Source organism: Octopus sinensis, linkage group LG2 (genome assembly GCF_006345805.1).
Source record: "Octopus sinensis linkage group LG2, ASM634580v1, whole genome shotgun sequence".
Classification (NCBI taxonomy): domain Eukaryota; kingdom Metazoa; phylum Mollusca; class Cephalopoda; order Octopoda; family Octopodidae; genus Octopus; species Octopus sinensis.
In genome coordinates this window covers 58,632,657-58,657,510 of record NC_042998.1, presented here as the reverse complement: position 1 = coordinate 58,657,510, position 24,854 = coordinate 58,632,657, and the positions used below count along the sequence as shown (strand labels likewise).

At 34.2% G+C, this 24,854-nt stretch overlaps 1 protein-coding gene across 5 annotated transcripts in view; it reads right to left on the bottom strand.

Moving 5' to 3' along the window:
- The window catches only part of LOC115224721 (1-phosphatidylinositol 4,5-bisphosphate phosphodiesterase epsilon-1), a 1,072,053-nt gene that overhangs the window by 6,805 nt on the left and 1,040,394 nt on the right, over window positions 1-24,854 (bottom strand). For all 5 annotated transcript variants that reach the window (XM_036513495.1, XM_036513498.1, XM_036513507.1 and 2 more), the window contains 3 exons: window positions 23,594-23,743; window positions 21,883-22,128; window positions 15,195-15,333 (listed from right to left, as the gene is read on the bottom strand). In XM_036513495.1, coding sequence (XP_036369388.1) covers window positions 15,195-15,333; window positions 21,883-22,128; window positions 23,594-23,743 — 535 coding nt within the window. The remainder of the gene's footprint in view (window positions 1-15,194; window positions 15,334-21,882; window positions 22,129-23,593; window positions 23,744-24,854) is intronic.

Here is a 24,854-nt window from a genome sequence, read left to right as displayed (position 1 = left end):
TCTTCTTTCTTATTTGTGTCTCTCCTTACTAACCGTCAGCCATTTTGCATTTCTATTGTATGTCTTCATTTGCGCATGCTTATATCTCTATGTGTGTCTATGTTTATTTAGTGTGTGTATGTGGGGGGATGCCTGTAATATTTGTATCTTCTGTTTATATACGTTCATGTAATTTGTATTTTGTTTTTGTTGTTGTTGTTTTTGTTTATTCTTATTTTGTTCATGTGTTTACATCCACTTATTATTATCATTACATAGACTTGTATGTATGTATGTATGTATAACAACAATACCAGTAATAATAACAATAAATTGAATCGAAAAAAAATATATACTCTTTTATATACTCTTTTACTCTTTACTCTTTTACTTGTTTCAGTCATTTTGAATGCGACCATGCTGGAGCACTGCCTTTAGTTGAGCAAATTGACCCTGGGACTTATTCTTTGTAAGCCCAGTGCTTATTCTATCGGTCTCTTTTGCCGAACCGCTATGTGTCGGGGACGTAAACACACCAGCATCGGTTGTCAAGCAATGCTAGGGGACAAACACAGACACACAAACACACACACACACATATATATATATATATACATATATACGACAGGCTTCTTTCAGTTTCCGTCTACCAAATCCACTCATAAGGCATTGGTTGGCCCAGGGCTATAGCAGAAGACACTTGCCCAAGATGCCACGCAGTGGGACTGAACTCGGAACCACATGCTGGTTAGCAAGCTTCTTACCACACAGCCACTCCTATATATATATAGTTATTTATTTCTATTTGTTTATTTATCTGTGTATTTATTATGTTTTCGGGATCCTCTATTGTCATATGTTGTGGTGTGTGCTAGTGCTCCATTCTAGTTTTCTATTCAGGCTAGGTTTATTTTCTATTATGTGTGTAGCTTCTGTAATGTATCTGATTGTTGCATCTGTTCTATGTGTGGACAATATTTTAATTTCTATATTGTTGATTGATCCCCCGTGTTCCTGTTCGGCGTGTTGGTACAGAATCGATGAGCTTTTACCTTCCTTGAGTTGTCTCCAATGTTCATTTATTGTACAGGTAGTTATTGCATATATTTTTGTCATTTATTGCACAGGCACAATAAAATTTATTTGCAATAAAAATGTAAATCATCCTTTCTTTCTTAAATTTCTAAATTTTTTTTCATTCTGAGAAATTTCCATGTGGCCTACTAGCTTGTATATACATTATTATACACATGTAAAAAATATAATGCAGTCTCATGTGTTGTGTGTGTGTGTGTGTGTGTGTGTGTGTGTGTGTGGTGTGTGTGTGTGTGTGTGTGTGCGTGCATGCATTTCTGTACTGATCACTTATGTCATGACAACTGACTTTACTATCCTTTACTGAGGTTACCCATCAAGATAGAAATATGTCCATCGCCTTTTAGCAGTTGGCTTTAAGGACAAGATCCTTCCCAACTGCATTGTCTTTATATTCCCAAAACTGGGATTAGCTGATATTAATGAAGTTATCTCCTTGTCTTTTTCTTTGTTTTAAATGCCTTTAGAATGGTTTTGAGAGAGAAAGGAAGCTTCTGATTGCAAGGATAATCTCAGTTAATAGAAAATTTCCATTTCAGTATATTACTTATATGAAACCCTTCCATACATGGGAAGCTCTTCCAAGCACAGGAGTGACTGTGTGGTAAGTAGCTTGCTTACCAACCACATGGTTCCGGGTTCAGTCTCACTTCATGGCACCTTGGGCAAGTGTCTTTTACTATGGCCTCGCGCTGACCAAAACCTTCTGAGTGAATTTGGTAGATAGAAACTGAAAGAAGCCCATCGTATATATGTATATGTATATATATATGTGTATGTGTTTGCCCCCCCCGCCAACATCACTTGACAACCAATGCTGGTGTGTTTACACCCCCATAACTTAGCGGTTTGGCAAAAGAGACCGACAGAATAAGTACTAGGCTTACAAAGAATAAGTCCTGGGGTCGATTTGCTTGACTAAATGTGGTGCTCCAGCTTGGCTGCAGTCAAATGACTGAAACAAGTAACAGAATAGCAGAATAACAGAATACTTTGGTAATGACTATATTAATACAATAATGTTTTGGATAGTTTGACTTTAATGATGATGATTAGCAAGATGATAATATGGATAAAATTTTTTCTGAAACATATTTCTTCATTACATAAAAAAATATTATAAATAATATCACGAAGAAAGAAAAAGAATGAGAAAAAGGAAGGGAGGGGGGAAACGAAAAAATTGATGTATTATATTAACAAATGAGTATTGAACAAGCTTTCCATTAAATAGTAACAGAATGGAATTAAATTATCAATGAAACTAATAACTGATTTCATGTCTCTCTTTCTCTTTACCTCTCTGCCTCTCTTTTTCAATTATAGCCAATCTCAACATAATTTGGTAGGAAATTCAAATAGACACATTACATTTCATTGTTCTGATTAGTCAGTGACCCTGTTTACAGCTCAAATATAATCTACATTAGAGAACTGCTCACATATCTAGGACAGTACATACAGCTGCAACATACATCTTATATTACATTTAAAAGAAGATAAGAACCATTCATCTGATTGGTAATACTTTCTCACCAACATACTACAACTTCTTGCTCACAAACATTCTCTTTCTACTTTCTTCTTTCTACTTCTATTGCTGCTTCAGTAATCATTCCACATCTGAAGTACTTAGTTATTTGTTTGTTCCTTCTCGAGCCATGCCTGGCTCATAAGGGCCGGTTTCCTGGTTTCCTTGGCATATAGGTTCCCCACCTGGACGGGATGCCGGAGCGTTGCAAGTGAGCTGCAAGATGCAGGAGGAAGGAGTGAGGGAAAGTTGTGGCAAAAGAGTTAGCAGAAGTTCGCCATTACCTTCTGCCAGAGTCACGTGGTGCTTAGGTGTATCGTTCATAAACACGCACATTACCCGGTCTGAGATTCGAACCCGCGATCCCTCGACCGCGAGTCCGCTGCTCTAACCACTAGGCCATGTGCCTCCACATATTTATTTAAGAGGAATAAATTATAGACACAGGTATATCTCTGAGCTTAAGAATTTCACTTTGCAACCATATAGTCTTAGGTTCTGTTCAACTGTGTAGCAACTTATGCAAGTGTCTTTTACCATTGAATTAGTTTGACCAATGCCTTGTGGTGAAATTGGTTGACAAGAACTTTATAGAAGCCTTTGTTTCTACATTTTGGTGCATGAGAATTGTCAGTTACGCTTCTAGCATGAGTTTGTCTGAGTGAAAAAAATATTTACAATCCCAGTGTCTAATAGCTCTACACTCTCAAGACAGTGGAATAATTAAAACCCTAACTTGTGAAAAAAAAATCCTTTCTTGTAAAACAGGAAATTATTGACACAAAATGGGCATCTGGTTTTTAAAATACTACTTCAAATAAGTATCTACCTAACCTATGCCAGCATAGAAAAAATAAATATCTAAAAGGAAAACTGAAATTAGTTTGTCATGAGGAAGAGAAAAAGTCTGAAATTTGAAGCAGGGGACTTGATTATAGAGAAATATAACATTTGTTTTGGTAGAGAAAGTTGGGTTATGAGAGGAAAAAAAAGTGAAGAAGGCTGGAAAGAAATAATAAAGAATAAAGTTGTAAGGAGAAATGCATGTTTGTAGAACAGGAGTGCTAGGTCTATTTCTATTTTTTATGTTGAATGGTGATGGCATTAAGGGTTTCTACAATTTTGAGAGAAACTAGGATACACCTCTAATAGCATTTCTTAGCTGAGTTGATGTTTTAAAATGTCTTAGTATTTTAACATCTTTCCTCTAATATCAAAAGGTAACTGACCCTCGCTCCAAATAGAAGTGAAGATTTTGCAAATTTGGCTGCCGAAATATCTCTATGAAATGTAGCATTCACTTTGGTAGAAAGATAAAGTTTTCCGGATCCTCTCCAAATATACAATTCCTTAAAAGTTCATTATTTACATTATTTACATCTGACAGATATTTGTCCTCATCTTGTTTGTTGTTAACATGTTTCAGCTGATACACCCTCCAGCCTTCATCAGATGTCTTGGGGAAATTTCAAACCTGGGTTCTCATTCCTAAGGTATTTTTCGCTGTTGTTGTTGTTGGTATTATTATTATTATTATTATTATTATTATTATAATTATTATTATTATTATTATTATTATTCAGGTCACTGCCTGGAATCAAACTTGGAATCTTGGGGTTAGTAGCCCGTGCCGTGCTCTTAACTACTACGCCATAATAATAATAATAATAATAATAATAATAATAACAACAACATCAAAAAATACCTTAGGGATGAGAACCCAGGTTTGAAATTTCCCCAAGGCACCTGATGAAGGCTGGAGGGTATATCAGCCAAAACATTGTGTTAGCAACAAACAAGATGAGGACAAATATCCTTCAAATGTAAATAATGTAAATATAGAACTGTATCCTTAAAAGGTTGTTCTCAACTCATCAGCAGTTGTACTCTTTGCAGTGGCAGAGTTTGCTTGAAATTGCCAGAGAGCAAGACTGTGATGCCACCTATGCTGTTAGTCTTTCTTCTGAGTTCTTGTAAAGTATGATTAAGGGATCTTTTCGGTTTGAACGGCAGTTTTTTCTAGCGGTGTCATATGAAATTGTCACCCATAATTATGACCCTAGTATCGATCTATTGCATTTCAATCTGTTTTAGGGTTAGGATTAGTTAGGGTTAGGGGTGGTGGAAGGGTATCTTTTTTTCTTCACAAATGTAAATAAACCCAATCTGTTTCTTAAACGAGGGACATATTCATATGGTACAGAATGTTTTTTTACCTCAATAGACGTCATTGATTGGTTGAAATTGCAGAAATTGAAAAAAAAAACAACAACAAATATCTTACAAACTATAGAATTTTCTCAATAAAGCCAAGAGAATAAGATCTTTTATAAACACATTCTACCAGTATACGAAGTTAAAAGTGTTTAGTTACATGGAAATTATTTTAAAAAACTGCTGTTCAAACCAAAAAGATCCGATGAAGCCCTTCAAACGCAAGTCAGTGAGGCATTGTACACTCAAACCTTCACTATAGCCTGCTTTGGAACCTCTGCCTCTCCAGAAAGATCATATCTGGAATTATGAGCAAGGTTAATTAACAGCTTAAAAGCAAAATGAACAGTCCTACCATTTATGGCTAAAGATGCAATTTAGTCCCAATGTGGCCACATTAGACTGAATAAACAAACTTTTTACTAAGATTAGATTAATAAAAACAATTTTATCTGCAACCAGGAGCACCAAGAGAAATTTCTTTGAAAGTCAAATGGCACCAGTTGTTTGATTATTGGAATTGTACATAAAAGATGTAAACATTAGCTGTGGTGGTTTTGATTCATGTTGTACTTGATATAATACATATCCTGTCAGTCTATCCTGGGCATTTTGCCAAAGATGCCAAGGCTGAACAGAAATAACTAAAGGAACTTGTATGTAGTAGGTTGATCTGCTATAAGTACCAGCCAAATATCCTCTTATTCCTATCATAACTTATTCCCTTAAAAATGAAGGTATACACTATAGAAAGTGTTTCTTGATATACAAAAAAGATGGATGGACATTATAGTTATACTCAAGCCTGAAATAGCCAGAAATATTTGGCTTAAATCACACAGCCTACTGTCTAAAAGAAGGAAGGACACATTGGAAAACAATATATTTCCTGATGTATGAAATAACAGGAAGGTCATGGTTAGAAAGAATTTTACCATAGGTTTTCTTAAGGCTGATTTGGGAGTAAAGAAAAACAATAGAATATTGTGTACATCTTAATTTGTTTTCTATTTGGTCTTCCTTCCCATTGTGGAGTGAATGTGCAAAGGAGTGAAAACAAAATGACATTGAGTCTATAAAACTGATGTAAAACAGCAAAAGTAGAGAAAGTAGGCAGATGAATTAGAATGAGTGTTGACAAGGAAGGAGGACAGGATACTTAAGGGATTACATATAGATAATGTTGAAGTATTATAGAGAGTGTCTTATCTTATAGAAAGAAGTATGAAATCTAATGCTATTAGTCTCTGAGTGGAGAAAGGAAAATATAGAAGATTAAGTATGAAAATAATTATGAGCTGTGGGAGGGGTTTCATAATAGCGAATTGAAAGGGAAAGAGAGAGGAATAAAATGCACATATACACAAACATTACAGTGTTGAAAGCAGATATAGAACAATAATGATGATGATATATAAAATGCATAAAACTTAGTGGGACAATATATATATATATATAGCTGTGTGAAAATTAGTGTTCATGCATTTGCATATGTTTAAGGTTTATGCATTAATGTGTGTATGCATGTTTTTATATAAGCATTTACATCATGAAAAAGGCATTTTGTGCCATTTAAAATGTGCATAAAAAGTGAAATTTATTTGACGGCCAAAGAAATATAAAAACACATTTAGCAGCCTTTATGTCTTAAATGGCTTTTCTACAAAATAATGTTTTCAGTTTCATTACAGTCTCAGATCAAGACATTGTTGTGCAAATATAACTTCAATATATATATGTGTGCGTGTGTGTTCTTTTCCTTAAGAGAGATTAAGTACAAATTTTTTGGCAACAAATAATATTTACAACTGACACACACACACACACACACAGATGATTTATGAATATCAAACAACTGAGAGGGGAGTGCTCAATACATGTAGAACTATAGTTTACTGAAACTGATGTTTTATCTTGTGATTAAAATTTCATGTCACTGCATATATATAATCAAATTCGGTGATTGGCATCCGTGCAAGTGGGGCACAAAGAGCACCATACGAGCGTGATAGTTGACAGAGCGGCTAACTGGCTTCTGTGCCAGTGGCACATAAAAGGCACCATTCGAGTGTGATCATTACCAGCGTCGCCTTACTGGCACTTGTGCTGGTGGAATGTGTAAAAACATTCAAGTGAGGTCGTTGCCAGTACCACCTGACTGGCACCCACTACACTCTCGGAGTAGTTGGCATTAGGAAGGGCATCCAGCTGTAGAAACTCTGCCAGATCAAGATTGGAGCCTGGTGCAGCCATCTGGTTCACCAGCCCTCAGTCAAATCGTCCAACCCATGCTAGCATGGAAAGCAGACATTAAACGATGATGATGATGATGATGATATAAAATATACTGCTCTGTGACAGAAAATTCAATAAAAAAAAGTACTCCATCTGGTGAGAGATAAAGATTATTTATTTAAAGGCCACAATACATGTATTAAAATGCTATTAATAGTTTCATGCATTGAGAAGACTCAAATATATTCTCGTGGCACAAACCACATACCATAATGAACCAAAGAAAGTGAATAATAGAAGAAATGTGAAAAAACTGAGAAGGCAGCATATAGAAAATGCAGACAGTAAACAATGGAAAATGAAAAGCAGAAACTAAAATGTAAAAAATTGAAAGTAAAGAGGTAAAAGAACTCTCCTCCTTAGACCTTAAATGAAAAGGCTGGAAAGATATCAAGTCAGTCGGGAATAGGTCTAAGGAGAATAGCTTTTACCTTTTTACCTTTGACTTTTTATTTTTGACATTTTAGTACTGTTTTCTATTTTCTGTTTTCTGTTTTCTGTTGTTTACCATCTGCATTTTCTATACGCTGCCTTCTCAGTTTTTTATACGCATTTCTTCTATTATTCAATTTCTTTAGTTTGTTAGGATATGTGGTTTGTGCCTGAAGAATATGTCTGAGTTTTTTCAACATATGAAACTATTAGTAGTGCTTTAATACATGTATTGTGACCTTTAAATAAATAATTTTATATATCATCATCATCATCATCATCATCATCATCATCATCATCATTTAGCATCCGCTTTCCATGCTAGCATGGGTTGGACAGTTCAACTGGGGTCTGTGAAGCCGGAAGGCTGCATCAGGCCCAGTCTGATCTGGCAGTGTTTCTACGGCTGGATGCTCTTCCTAACGCCAACCACTCCGTGAGTGTAGTGGGTGCTTTTTACGTGTCACCCGCACAGGTGCCAGACGGAGCTGGCCATGTATAATATATATATATATATATATATATAAAAATATATAAATGTAATATGTGACAATTATTCGGTAGCCATGATAAAACTCCAAGTTTTGGATGCCGAGGTGGAAATCCACACCGCCATCTCTTCAGTTATCGGGCCATCACTTCTACTGTATTTTTCCAATGGCCAGATAACTGAAGAGATGGCAGTGTGGATATCCACCTCGGCATCCGAAACTCAGAGTTTTATCATGGCTACCGAATAATTGTTACATATTACATTTACAGATAAATTCCTCTATTTACATAATATCGAGATCTCTTTCTTTCTTTTGTTGTCTTACCATTTTTATCAATATATATATATATATATATATATATATATATATATATATACATACATATAAGATACCATGATGTCTAGGCAAATAAAGAAACTCATGTTCACATGTGGTGTGAGCATGAGCACTTATGTATATGCGTCTACTGGAAACATAAAAAGTTGACTGAGTTGCAACTATATACACAAGCATAAATACTTATGCATGTATAATATTACATATACATTTGTCATTTCATAAATTTGTATTTGCATACATGCACTCACATATACCATTATTTATAATTTCTATTATATACACTCACATGAAATGTGAAAAACATTTACTCAGTTACCAAAAGCAAACACATATGCACACACTGCTCACTCTGTAATGTCACTGAACAAAAGCAGCACCAATCATTTTGCTGTGTTGATACTCTGTTAAATTTATTTTGAAATTTCATTAAAGGCTTGTAGGTTTGATATCATTACATATTTATATATGTACTGAGGATGAAAGGCACAAAGAAATCATGCCTTACTGGTATCAATATATTCCTTTATTGAATTTCTTAGATAGAATTATATTTTGGTAAAGAATTGGCAGTCATTTCTTTTTGTACATAATAATTAACATTTATATAGTTTTTGCCTGGGTTGGCACTGCTTTACTTTGGCTGAGCAGACTGCATGTGCCATATGCATACACTATATGCAGAGTAAACCTAAACAAGCGACCAAATTTACTGCAACATTCAATTCATGTAATCATGCATGAAACAAATGAAATGCAAAAGTGTTCTTAAAGAAATAGAAAATAAGCTTAATGACAAGGCAGGTAACTCTCCTTTCCTCAGTCTGTCTGTATGACAACTAGGAGAACAGAATTTGTGATTATCTAAGTTGAATTATCGATATAATTTTTTCCAAAGCAAACAAGTGTGTAACTTTTTTTTTACATGTTATCTCTATCATATTCTCTAGCAATGGAAAAATAGTACATTACGAAATATAACTTTGTATTGATCTGTTATGTGTGTGTTCATATATGTATTTTGTGTTTGTGAGTATGCATGCAAACATGTGTCTGTATGTGTAAGCATGTGTATTTTTTTAAGTGTGTTTGACCAAGCATGAATATATTCTAACCTTCAAAAGCATGCTAATGAAAATGTATGAGAAACAAAAATATTGTGTGTGTGTGTGAGTGAGTGAATGTGTGTGTGTGAGTGTGTGTGTGTGTGTGTGCATGCGTGTGTTTGTGTGTGTGCATTTGCATGAACACAAAGCATATCTGTTATCTATGGTAAAAACATGCTCTCAAATAAGTCCCTAGCTTTTTTTTCTATCAAAAATTCTATGAGACTCATTAGGATATTTTGTAACAATAGTAAAATTCTTAATAGCTAGATACAAAGAATAAGATCAATAGTGGATATTACTAACAGCTCGTATTTTATATTTTTTCATGAAGTTAGTACGTTTGGTGCAATGAATATTTCATGATTTCAACTATGTTGGAAAAGCTTATGATGAATGCTAACGTTCTACAATTACATCTTGGTAGAGTCATTGCTACTATTAAAAGGCACATGCACTGCAATGTTTAATTCATTCTCATGTTATAATAATAATAATAATAATAATAATAATAATAATAATAATAATCCTTTCTACTATAGGCACAAGGCCTGAAATTTGGGGGAATGGGATAGTTGATTACATCAAGCCCAGTACTCAACTGGTACTTATTTTATTGACCCCGAAAGGATGAAAGGTGAAGCCAATCCTAGTGGAATTTGAACTCAGAATGTAAGGATGGACGAAAGCCACAAAGCATTTTGCCCTGTGTGCTATTGATTCTGCCAGTAGAGTTATGGAGAAAGTGATATGACATTTAGTCATGTCCTGAGTTCCTTCTGATTATTATTTATGGTTTCTTTTTTAACCACTAGTCAGGAAGAAAAGGTTGTGCCCATGACCCTTTCACAGGGCTTCTGAAACTGATGGGAGAAGAGAAGACAGCATCTTCAAATTGAAGAGTTAGCCTGATGTTTGCAGCAGTGTAGACACTGCTAAAAAGACCTAAACTGCCAGGTAGTGGCATGAAACCACGTAATGAATTAAGTTTACTATGGCAAAGAGCCAAAACAGATACTGTATGGTATTCGATCTAATGTTTTTGCATTCCATCGATCTGCCATCTTGCATTGGTACTCTTTTATCGACCACAAAAGGATAAAAGGTAAAATTGATCTTTGTGAGATTTGAACTCAGAGTGCAGGAAGACATACCTTGAGGCATTCTGACAAACTCACAATTCTGACAATCTGTCAACTATACATGATTCAATCCAGCAATCTTGTAACATATATTCAGGGTTCAAAGCTTACCAAGTTCAACTTTGCTTTTTGTCATTCCTGAGTTGATAAGACCAATGTTATAAGACCAGATATAAGTAACTGATAAGACCAGATATAAGTAATTATGCTCCTTCGCCAAAAGTGTATTACAAATTACACGTTACAAAATATTTTGTTGTACATTTAATGGAAACAATGACTCTACAAGGCTGCAAGTTATTTGAGTCCTAACATCATATCAAACCACTCACCAAATAACTGTAACTCAAGAATTATTGTTTAAGATTTTACCAATTAGTAATAATTAAAATATGTGAATAATATAGAGAATTCTAAAGAGGAGAGAAAAAACATTCTGCAAAATAGAAAAATAAAGGGAAATAAGTAAAAAAAAAATTAAAATATAAAAATTATGCAAGAAATTGGAATAATGTAGAAATTAAATAATCAATGCAATTTACCTTACAAGAAAGAGGAATGATCCTCTTAATTTTTTTTCATTTACTTCAGATCATATTAACTACTCTAATTATTTTCAATTCTTAGAAACACATATGGTCGCTGGGGAATTCAAAGGAAAAAGACATATTCCAATTTTTATTAGGATACAAGGATTGGAGGTAAAAAAAAAGGTATTGTATTCCTAAGTAAGACTCTTTTTTTTCTGAGTAAAATTTTAAGTAATTTTAAATGAATATGAATATAGACCTTAAGCATTTGACACTAATCCTAAATAAGCACAATAAGTTAAGTATGCTTCCAAATGATTAACAGATTTTTCCTAAGTTAATCTGGGTTCTTGGATTCCTCTAAATAAAAGCAATTATTAAATAGTGACAATAATACACAGTCACATACACAAACAACAATCTGTTGCTGCTGATCTGTTTGAGTAAAAGTGATAATAACTTAGTGGTGGGTAATAGGACACATAGGCAATAGTTTGAGTAGTTTGCCATGGGTCTACTTTGGCTTGCCTTAGACTACACATAGTTAGAAATAATCACTTAGAATGTTATATGTCCTGAAGGAAGAATAACAGACACCTTGGAACTGTGAAGTGGCAGCTAAGAAAGCCTAAAGCAGTTACGACCATTGTCCTTTGTCCACTCCTGATTTTATTAACAAACTGCTAATAAGTATAACATGGAAGTAAGGCCTCACATTTGAAATTGAATACAGTTGATTATTTCAACCTCTGTACAATGCAACTGCTTTATTTTATTAACTCTATAAGGATGTAAAGGCAGCGAGCTGGTAGAAACATTAGCACGCTGGGCGAAATGCGTAGCCGTATTTCATCTGCCGTTACGTTCTGAGTTCAAATTCTGCTGAGGTCGACTTTGCCTTTCATCCTTTCGGGGTCGATTAAATAAGTACCAGTTACGCACTGGGGTCGATATAATCAACTTAATACCTTTGTCTGTCCTTGATTGTCCCCTCTGAGTTTAGCCCCTTGTGGGTAGTAAAGAAAGAAATATATAAGGATGTAAAGCAAAGAAGGCTGTAGCAGGATTTGAACTGAGACTGTAAAGAACTGCAACTAAGAACAACAAGTTATTTTGACTAAGGGTTAATGATTCTACCAGTTCAACAATATTAAAAGAATTAACAATTATTGATCTTTTTCATGTAAAATGCAATTAGTTAATTATTTGAAGGCATCCTTAACTCAATGTGCTTGTTTGTTTTTTTGGTGTCAAAATCTTAAAATCAATTGCATTTGTTTTCTGTAAAGGATTCCATCTTTGAGAATAAAATTAAGTTACATACAAACACGAAATAAAATTCTCGTTCTTTAAGGAACCACTTGCAAGAAATACTTATAACTGCCACATTAAATCTGTAAAACTTTTTATATGTAATATAATATGCTTTTTTCATGGTTCTTTAAAAGAAAATAGTTTAAAAAGAACATTTGATTAAAATGTAACTTGTATTAAAAAGGATCTTTTTAAAGAAGTGCATTCAAGGCATTTTGATTTAAAAAATAGTATTTCCAAATAAGAATATTAACAATATTCCACTTATTGAAAACATGCTTTATTGAAAAAAAAAAGAGTTCTGTAAAGTTATATTGAAAGATTCTTGAATACTATAACAAAATGGTTCCTCACACAAAGAGCTTAGTCTTAGAACTTAATCCAATATCCTGCTTTTCAAGGACCTATAACTGTCATTATTTCCTAAAGAGCAGGGTCACAAAATTAGTGCCTATTCAATACAGAGTACCTGATTTTCCTTGCCATGAATCATTTCAGAAATAATTAAAAACATATTGCTATTTAATCTTGGGTTAATACGGATCAAACAGACTTTAGATTGAAAGGCATTCTAGCTGTGATCACCCCACCATTTGATTTTCAGACACATTGTATCTAAGATCACAATAGCAAAGGTTACTCATTTTTAAAGTTGTGATTTGATGGAAACTTGTTAACTATTTCTATTAGATTGAGCAACCCTATAGAAACTTCATTTTGTTGAAATAAATCGGTATGCTGTAAGAAGCAAAAAGGGAAAAAAAATACATTGTTTCAAGTGACATTGCCTGAAATCTTAATTTTTTATCTCTCACACCACACAACACTTCTAAGGGTGAGTTTTAGAGATTGATGTGCATAGAAAGATCCATCCAACCTGTATGTGTGGAGGCAAAAGTGGGGAATGGAAATTTTCAGGGTTTTTAAAGGTATCTGATCCTCTAGACTAGTTGTCCCTATTTTTAAGGACTCTGTTATGTTGCAATACTACACAGTGGCTGTGTGAGCTATGAAATCCTCATTGATACTGTTATATCGCATGTTTGGATGACCTCTACTCTGCTTTAGTCTCTCTACTCCGACTGCTACTCAACTGTGCTCTAGTCTGAACTCTGATGTCTAGGCTTCTCCCACTATATCTACGTATTGGGCTAGCCTACTTCATCATCAGGGGGCGTCCACACAACAGACTCTCTCTCTCTCTCTCTTTCCTTCTGCATGTATATATATTGATCAAAATATAAACTAGGGTGAGCAGTCACCATTTTCTTTCATACTGGCCAGTCTGATGAGAGCAGTCTTTGGTATTCACTTCATTTCCTAATATCTTGGCTGAAATGGATCTATAATACTGTATATTTTGATGAATATATCCACTCTATTGACAAATGTATATGACTGCTACATTTTCTGGCTTACAGATTGGGTCAAATTGAGTTTATTGAGGCAGATTCTCTAAATTTGGGTATTCTTCTTGTCACCAACCCTTATCTGGTTCCAAGACAGATAATATGACCTCGTGGCCAGATATACCTTTGCAGTATACTGGAAATGAATAGCATTCATTTATAACAATCATCTACTGTCAAAACACATGCACATGATGGACTTCTTTCAGTTTCTGTCTACCAAATCCACTCACAAGGCTTTGGTCAGTCTGGGAGTTATAGTGGAAGACACTCAAGGTGCTTTACAGTAGGACTGAACTTGAAATCATGAGTTTGAGAAGTAGATTTTTTAAATCAGCAGACACTTCCTCACCTATAAATGTATGTGTGTGCATGTGTATATATATCAAATGTTGTGCCCTGTTCTTGTAAAAAATATCAAAGTGTTTAGTATACTCTTGCAGTCTTATAGTATAGTACACACACACACATATGTGTATGTATATGTATGTATGTATGTATGCATGTATATATATATATATATATATCTATATGTATGTTTATGTATCTCTCTATATATATATGAATGTATATATATCTATCTATCTATCTATATATATATAATTAAGAGAAATAACCTCTGTTAAGTAATTCAATTGATAGTGAAAGATATTATCGATATTAAATCATATAGAAGAAATTTGAATATATTATAATAAATATTATAATAAATATTATTCTAAAAATCACTAAATTAAATAAACCTTAAATTGACTATATCTTTAAATTGATTTCGTGACTATATCTTTAAATTGATAATAATAAAATCGATACTATTAAAATAAATTCGATTTAAAAATATAGCCACTCTTCAGGTCTAAAATAATAAAATAAATGTATGTATCTTAACATATAACAATTAACAAATAAATAAATATAGAAATATATGTATCGTAACAATAAATATTCAAATAAAATGTAACAATATTAATATATAGTGTTCTTACGTCTGTACCATGGTTTTATGCTAATATCCATTCCACTGAAGATCCCTGTATTCAGTGTCATGTATGTTAATGTGAAGTCATGATACAGAAGTGCATGAGTGTTTGTTTGTGCATGAATGCACAAGTCCTATATCGCTGTTTTATTTGTATGGTATACTTTTCACACCTAATAGAGAATAAATAATTAAATGACTAATAATCGCAATTCTTATTATTGCTATTGATTTCTCATTATGCTGACAGTTGTTTATCATTTTGAGTCTACAACAAATCGTCCTACCTTTTTACACAGTCTTGCACCTCATTCTTTTGTAAGGGAAGAATTACTTACCATCAGAACTGTTTAGAGAAGAATGATCAAATGAGGATGCTGCACGACCTGATCGTTTAGAACCAATTTTCTTAGCTATATTAGCTGTTCCTCTAGAAAGTGATCCCATATAGTTAGAACCCTTCTTTTTCTTATTATCCTGAAACAGCAAAAAAAGAAATATCGTCATCATCATCATCATCACCACCACCACCACCACCACCACCACCACCACCACCACCACCACCACCACCACCACCATCATCATCATCATCATCATTTTAATATTTACATTTCCATGCCAGCTTTCATTAGATGAAACTTATGAAACTTATTGAGGCACTTTTTTGTTTTTACAGTTTATTTACTTCCTAATACTAACCCTCACATGTTTACAAGTAAGGTAATATTTGCTGTAGTCAAGGCAACAAACTGGCAGAAACGTTAGCATGCCAGTCAAAATGCTTAGTGGTACATTGTCTGCCACTACGTTCTGAGTTCAAATTCTACTGAGGCGACTTTGCCTTTCATTCTTTGAGAGTCACTAAATTAAGTGCCAGTTGCATACTGAGATTGATTTAATCGACTTGCTCCCCCTCCCTCCAAATTTCAGGCCTTGTGCCTCGAGAAGAAAAGAATATTTGCCCTAGTCGTTCAAACAATAAACAGCACAATAGCTGGGTATGGTTTTGTCACAGTGTATGGTGAATATTAAGACCTTGTTTCTATGCAGCATACAAACAACATTAGGATAAAGGAAAGACAGAAGACAGAAGCACACACACATGCATACACATTTCTTACAAGTTTCTTAGAGGTCCCATCTACTACTTCAGCTCACAAGGCATTGGTCAGCCTAAGACCAAAGAAGGCTCCTTTTCACAGTGCTATGCAGTGGAAATAAACTTTAAACCACATGGTTATGAAGCAAACTTCTTAATTACACAGCTATATATGTTTTTATAAACTATTAATAAATCCTGGAACCCTATCCATCATCATCATCATCATCGTTTAACGTCCATTTTCCATGCTAGCATGGGTTGGACGGTTTTGACTGGGGTCTGGGAGGACTGGAGGTTGCACCAGGCTCCAGTCTGATCTGGCAGTGCTTCTACAGCTGGATGCCCTTCCTAACGCCAACCACTCCGTGAGTGTAGTGGGTGCTTTTTACGTGCCACCGGCACAGGGGCCAGGGGAGGCTGGCAAACGGCCATGATCGGTTGGTGCTTTTACGTGTCCAGACACGAAATAAATAAATAAAGGTTTGCTATAAAGAGAAAGATCATCTTTGTACACATAAAATCATTTCTGAAAAATATGAAAGTTCATGGCACATTTGTGTCTGTTGCAGTCACAGTTGAAATGAGAGCCCACAGAATTGTAAAATTGGCTTTAGGAAAGATATTAGATGTAGTTTGCCAGAGAGAAGATTGCAGTGGTATTGTAATGTGATGCGCATGAAGGAAGACAGCTGCATTAAAGGGTTCAGGTCACTAAATGTGAATTGAAGCTGTGAAAGAGGGAAACCCAGGAACACATGTAACGAAATAGTAAAGACAAACCTGTGCCTGCATCTGAGATACATATGTGCACACATGTCTGTGCATGCCCACATCTACAAACACACACACACACACAAACATGCACACACACACACACACACACACACACACACACACACACACACACACACACACACACACATACACACATGCATACAAGGTCAATTATAAGACTTGTAAATGAATTAATTACAATCTGATACAAAGCAGTGCAACTTGGGCTATATTTCTTTTTATTCTTATATTTCTTTTTTCTCCTTGATAGTCCAAAAGGCTTAACTCTTTAGCATTTAAACCGGTCATATCCGACCAAAAGTATTCTGCCTGTTTTATGTTCAAACTAGCCATATCTGGTCTCTCACACCAACCCTACAATATCTTTTAAAAAATTAACAGCTACCTCATCAAAATCTCATAGTTGCAAGATAATGCATGATCTATTCAAAAGAATGTGGATGAAGAAGCATTAATTTTGGTAGAATAATGCGAACACTAAAGGGTTAAATCTGTTTATTGAAGTATTTAACTTGAATTATCTTCTCAAAGGACAACAGGGTATATCTAACTTCTGTTATCCCTTAACAGAAATTAATACAGTTGTTGTTAAATTTCATCTGATAAACGCAGATCAGTCACAGAATGTTAAATGGCTTTAACAAAGAGAAAAAAATTGTTTCATGTTTGTTGCAGGTTTCTATTTACTTTTTTGTTGTCCTAAATTCCAGTTTGCTATTTGCATAAGCAGAAATTAAAGTTGTGTGCACTAAAATTATATTGAAAATATATACAAATTGAAATTCGTATTGAAATTCAAGGATAAACAAAAAAGAAGATAAAATATGAATTTGATTGAGAACAAAACGTTTAGTTTTTATTCAATTTTGTCAAAAATCCAAGTGATTCTATGTATGTATGTATGTATGTATGTATGTATGTATGTTTGTATATATATGTATGTATGTATGTATGTATGTATGTATGTATGTATGTATGTATGTATGTATGTATGTACATATATATGTATGTATGCATGTATGTATGTATGTAAGTATGTATATTTGTTTGTATGCATGTATATATGTAAGTATGTATATCCATAAATTTGTTCTTATCTATTTGAATTTGAATATGCAGGTGATTTTGTATATATGCTCACTCTTTGTATATATGTCTGTGTGTGTGTGTGTGTGTACGTATGTTTTCTTATATATATTTGGTTATGTGTGTATGTATATGTGGATGCCAGAGTGTGTGTGTGCATATGTGGATGTCAGAGTGTGTGTGTGTATGTATATGTGAATATAACTGTATTTCACTCTAGATATGTGTGTGAGTGTCAGTGTGTGTGTGTGTGTGACTCTCTTTCCTTTCTGTACTACTAGATTTCCTCTTTATTCTATCTCACAACTATCTATACAACTCCTGATTATGAACTATCTATAAACGTTTCATCCAAATGTAAATTCTGTATCACCTTGAGTCTCTCTCTGAAGAAGTTTTAAAAAGAAATTTCTTACATGTTTCTCCAGCATGTACCATTTTGTAATTCCTCTTAGCAAACGAAACATGTGTATTGGGGAATAATACGAAAACAACTTTTCCAACTTCCTATTCCTATTTTCACACACACACACACACACACACACACACACACCACATTGTGATGTAGGAGAATACTCATAATGTGGCATGCATTGATAGAGTATCGTACAGCTTGGATTTATATTTGTTAGAATTTTGAAGTTTATGGTTGAAGATGATGAGGCAAAAAGGGAAAAGATTGGAAAGAATGATATTTAGTGATCAATACACACATTCATAAATTATAAACACAAAAAAAATCATATGAAGAGTATATAGTTGGTAGCATGAAGTTATAAAAATTTTATGATAATAAACAGTATTAAACACTAACTCATCTAAATATAATGGAGCAAGATGATTATGAAAAAAATGTCTCTCTCTCTTTTCTCTCTTTTACTTGTTTCAGTCATGTGACTGTGGCCATGCTGGAGCACTGCCTTTAGTCTATCAAATCAATCCCAGGACTTATTCTTTGTAAGCCTAGTGCTTATTTTATCAGTCTCTATTTTGGCAAACCGCTAAGTTATGGGGATGTAAACACACCAACATCCGGGTGGTGTCATTTGAAAGCTAAAACAATGCTAAGCGCTTTGTGACCAGTGATGTGTAGCAGCATCTGATAGCCTGGTTGATCACGGTGATATATATATATATTTTTTTTTTTGCATGTGTGTGAATATGTGTATTTAAAATAAGTATATATGACTATGTATGTACATATATTTATGTATGTATATGTATATACATGTATATGTGTGCTCACTTATGTGTCTGCATGAATAAAAAAAACACATAGCAGAAATTTCTGCTAACTTATGTGATTTTTACTAGTATTAACATCTTCATCATATATGGGAGACAACTTTGCAATAAAACAAAGATTTCACAGTACTTCATGAAATAGTTACTGGAGAATAACTAAGTAAATTTGCAAGGACATATACTGTAAATCCTCAAGTATAGTCCGCCCTTGAATATAATACGCAGGGTAGTTTTAGGAGGCTGTACTTCTGAAAAACCTAAACCTTGTGTATAATACGCACCCCTTCTCTAACTTGAGTCAAGGAAGTCTATATAACGTCCTTGGTTTGTAAAACTGTATACGGTAGCATCCTTTATTATTATTGTATCCATAACATAATGCAAAGGTGTAGCTTTTTTCTGCATTTTGTTTGCAGAAAATAAAGAAATAACAGTAATAATGTTTAATAAATGTTGCTTACTGCAAGTTATGGATGATTCTTTTATGACTTCATTACTTTCAGGCTTAGCTTAAGGTATTTTTGTGCCCAGCATCACAAAATGCGTCTGAATAAACATTGCCGGACAGCAAATAGAGACTCAGACATTGCTTAGAAAATGATTTTCATTTTTAACCTCGTATATAGTACGCACTAGGGATTTTGACCTTTAAATTTTGGAGGAAAAATGCGGATTATACTCGAGAATTTACGGTACTCTTTGACTTAGAAAAACTAAAATTGTTAAGAGCATAAAGTATTCAGTAATGCTTTCTGAATTTAGAACAATAGTTAGGTGGTCGTTAACATATTTAATTTGAGAGCATTGAAAGCTACATAGAAACAATGATGTGGTGGAAAATGTAATTTGCTGACAATCTTGTTGTCAGAGAAGAAAATGAATGGAAGATTATGCCGTTACCCCAGACCAACAGAATTAGTTACAGGGAATGATAAAATGTTAGTATATAATCTCTTGGATAAAATCAAGAAAAGCAGTAAGCTACTTATAAATTGAGCTTGCTTCATGAAAATATTAGGGTTGATAAAGCTAGCCCTAGTTGCATGCCTATATAAAATTGTCTGTTGTTTAACCACAGGTCATCCCAAATCCAACTGACCTAGATCAAAAGCATTTTAGCTGTGATCATTTTTTTGTTCTAACTTCTAGTGAAATGAAGGTGCACAGCTCAGTGATTAGCATGTCGGGCTCACAATCATAAGGTAGTGAGTTTTTCCTGGACCGGGCTGCATGTTGTGTTCTTGAGCAAGACACTTATTTCCCATTGCTCCAAGTCATTCATCTGAAGAAATGAGTTGCACTATCACTGGTACCAAAATGTATCAGTCTTTACTTTTCCCTTGAATAACATGAGTGGTGTGGCGAGGTGAGGCGGGTATGCATGGGCGATTGCTGGTCTTCCATAAACAACCTTTTCCAGACTTGTGCATCAGAGGGTAATTTTCTAAGTGCAATCCCATGGTCATTCATGACCAAAGGAGGTCTTTATCCTTTAGTCAAAAGCAAAGGCAGTGCCCATGGTCCTTTACACAGGAAGGAATGGCAAAGGTGTCCTCAACCAAAACACCTTGCCCAATTCCTGCAACAAAGTAGACTGTGCTAAGGGCTCACATTGTGTCAGCTGGTAGGGTTAAATCTAGCACCTAGGTAAACCATGGTCAGATATGAACTTAAAATGCAAAGAACCAAAACAAATATATATTTTTTATTGCCCACAAGGGGCTAAACTTAGAGGGAACAAACAAGGACAGACAAAGGGGTTAAGTCGATTACATCGACCCCAGTGCGAAACTGGTACTTTATTTATCGACCCTGAAAGGATGAAAGGCAAAGTTGCCCTCAGCGAAATTTGAACTCAGAACGTAACGACAGTCAAAATACCGCTAAGCATTTCGCCCAGCGCGGTAACGTGTCTGCCAGCTCGCCATGAACCAGAACAAATATCTCAAGGCATCTGGTTCAATTTTCTTACAGTTCCACCGGTCTACTGCCCTAGGGTGATACCTTATTTTATTTTTTTATCAAGCCCATAAAGGATGAAAGGCAAGGTTGATGTGAGTGGGATTTGATCCTAGAGAGTTGGAATAGATACCATAAGGCATTCTATCTAGCACTCTTGTGACTCCAGTTTGCCCAGTTCATTCTGGTATTTGCTAGCAAGCAAACAAACAAAATGACAAGCCAATGAAGAGGCCTCTTACATGGTTGTTCAACATGCAAGAAATAGCAGCCAAATCTTCAAGACAGTCTCTATTTTGTTTTAAAAAATAAACATTCAAATATTGGACAGAGCACCTTTAATGATAAGTCCACTCTATGAGGGCTGGTCTAAACAAGAACAATGAAATGCAAGAAAGAAATGTACTGATTTGAGCCAAAGAATGAGATGCACAGAGGTAGAAGAAAGTGCACTATAATATATAATGAAAAAGAAACACTAAACTGATCACAAGGGCAAAGAAATGCATTATAATGCAGAGAGAAAAAATGCAGCAGAATACAGCCCCCACAAAAGAATGGAAACAAGACACATTTGAATAAGTAGAAATAGAAGAGTATGCATTTTAATACATTAAAAAAAAATGAAAATTCACTAGAATGTACAAAGAAAGAAAATAAAAATACACTAGACTGTAAGAAAAATGTGACACATTTGAGTAAAACACTAAATTCTACTCAAGCAGGGATCATCAGAACTAGATCAACAAAGAGAAATAGAAGAAAAGATCCTAGATATCTGATTTGTGAAGAAAGTTTTGACAGTAAAATTCAAAAGTTCTTTATCTGGAAACACTTACACATAACTCAAATTCATCATCCACTTTGTTTCTGTGCAGGAGAATGAATTTCCCAAATGTTTTCCATTCATTTTGAGCTTGATATACATTATCTTCATTGCTTAATACGTGCCGTTCACTTTTCTGTACTGTCCGACTGTTTCTCTGACTGCTAGCTGTGTCTGATGTGAACAATACTTCCAATTCTTGTACAAGAACAAAATCCCGTGGATCACACATGTTGATGCGCCGAGATTTCATCATAGCCTAGAATGGATAAAGAAATAAAATAAATTTGTATGTTTAAACAATGTTTAGAAGTAGATTCATGCAATTCGTGTATGTAAAGATTTCATCATCATTATCATCATCGTTTAACGTCCACTTTCCATGCTGGCATGGGTTGGACGATTTGACTGAGGGCTGGCGAACCAGATGGCTGCACCAGGCTCCAATCTTGATCTGGCAGAGTTTCTACAGCTGGATGCCCTTCGAATATATAAACTGATTGAAGTAGTGATAGTACAGTTGACTTATGCAGGAACTTCTAAACTAGTGATACTAATATAGTTCAAGATAAGTTTCAATTTGTGTGTGTGTGTTTAGGTTTGAGTCTAAGTCTTCCAAGACATAGATTCACTTGAGTTCTTCGCTTCATGAGTTAATTCTACCATCAAGATAAATCATTGTTTAGATGGATGAAATAAATAACTTTGAATAAATAAACTCTGATGAATACTGTTAGTCGTACATACTATTGTACATATGTATGTATAGATATTTATTTATTTGAATCTGAGACCTTGCTCCATCACTATTCTAAGTTTCCTCTTTCTATTTTATACAGCTACATATATGTATGTGTGTGTGATTAATATGTTGGATGGTGAAACTGTATGACAGCCCATTGTATAAATGTGTACATCAATTATTATAGTTTATCCTTTCGGATGAATGCTTTGAGCTAAATAAATGGTGATATGATGTCACAAATTATCTCCCAGCTCTGTGCTTTTGAAGACAAAACAGGGAAGGGTTAGTGAGAGAAAAGACATATTTGGCTGTAAAACATTGCCTTTGTATTGTCTATATGTGCAATCCATGCTAGCATGGAAACATCGTCATCATTTTAGCATTTATTTTTCTCTGATTGCATGGGTCAGACAGAATTAGTTGAATCAGATTTTCTACAGTTGGATGCCCTTCCACCCACCAACCCATACTTGTTTCTAGGCAAAGTAATATTTCATTTATGAAATATGGAAGACTGGAAATAAATTATGCTGTTTGCATGATGGTGATGCTTATTTAGAACGATCACATGATGTCAAGTCAATGAAAGAAAGACATTCATACATACACATCATTATCAGTGTCATTCTTTAAGATCCATGTTCCATGGTGAGCTTCTTTCAGTTTCCATCTACCAAGTCCACTCACAAGACTTTGAGCTGCACCTACCTAAACAACATCTACCTAAATAGCTGCACAGGGGGACCAAACCCAAAATGGTATAACTGAGAAGCAAACTTATTAATCACAAAGCTTTGTCTGTGTACAATGTAAAATAAATAAATGATACCTAGCAGCTGGTGCAGAGAAACGGAATGGTATAATCCTGACCAAGTATGAAACTTACACACTGGAATGTTTAGAGAACAGTATACTCAGACTATGAAAATTAAAAATGCAGTAATATAATAAAAATATAGAATTGTGAGTGACCATCTACCTGAGTGATTATATCTTGAGCTGTACTTGATACTGGTGCTTTAAATACTGTATAGGGCTGATCTGGTGAGACATTATATACACATACTAAAAACATATTCTCTTCTGAATCCCAAACTGCTGAGTCATCATCAGTTGAGTCCATTTTTTTCTAAAAAGAACAAAGCAAATGCAAAAAAAAATTAATGGAATTAGTTAAGTTATAAATAAAGTTCATTTTAATTTTATTCTGTAAAGCATACAAAAGGAAAAGAGAATTATATTTCAATCTATATCTGTAGTGATACAAGGTAATTTTGTGGCTTAGTTCTTTTTATATTATTGTTTATATTATTTCTTTAGTTTTTTTATTATTGTTTTATATTATTTATTTTATTTGCACACACATTGGTGCTGTTGCTGTTTTGTGACTAATGAGACCAAACACTTTCTTTGTTTCTCTCCATAGACAGAGGAAATGAATCTAACTGACCAGCATCAAACTTTGATGCTCTTCAGAGATAAAATACCATTTGATCTTCCTGCTGAGAGAAATATAGCTAAAACCCACATAGCCATTAATCTTTTAGCTTTCAGATTACTCTGTCAATTGTAATGCTTATTCATTCACATTGTTTTGAATTATTTATCATGTAGCTTTGAGATTTCAATGAGGTGAGTGTGTAATTTTACAATGACATTGTAGGGTAGGTTTGAGAAGCTGGGTATGGCCAATTTGAAAATAAAATAGATAAATTATTTGGGCCAGATATGACCAGTTTAAATGCTAAAGGCTTAAGTATTGTGATCTTGCTTAATTGATTAGCTTGGTTTGCAGAGTGTTATTTTAGTGATTTATTTAAATTAATTAATTAAGTACTGATTAGAATTCACTCTAAAGTTGTATATTCAGGAGATGAGGAATTATGTACATTATTTATATTATTTACATTTGACAGATATTTGTCCTCATCTTGTTTCTTGTTAACACAACATTTCAGCTGAATGTTAACACAACATTCCAGCCTTCATCAGGTGTCTTGGGGAAATTTCAAACCCGGGTTCTCATTCCTAAGGTATTTTTCGATGTCATCATTATTATTATTATTATTATTATTATTATTATTATTATTATTATTATTATTATTATTATTCTATGTTTGACTTTTGCTTTATATTTGTACATGTTGGCTCCAAGTCTCACCCAGAGACATCAAGAGACAACAGGGTTGGAAGTTCATGTTATTGTTATGCCTAGTGTGCCATATATTTGGGGGGTGGGG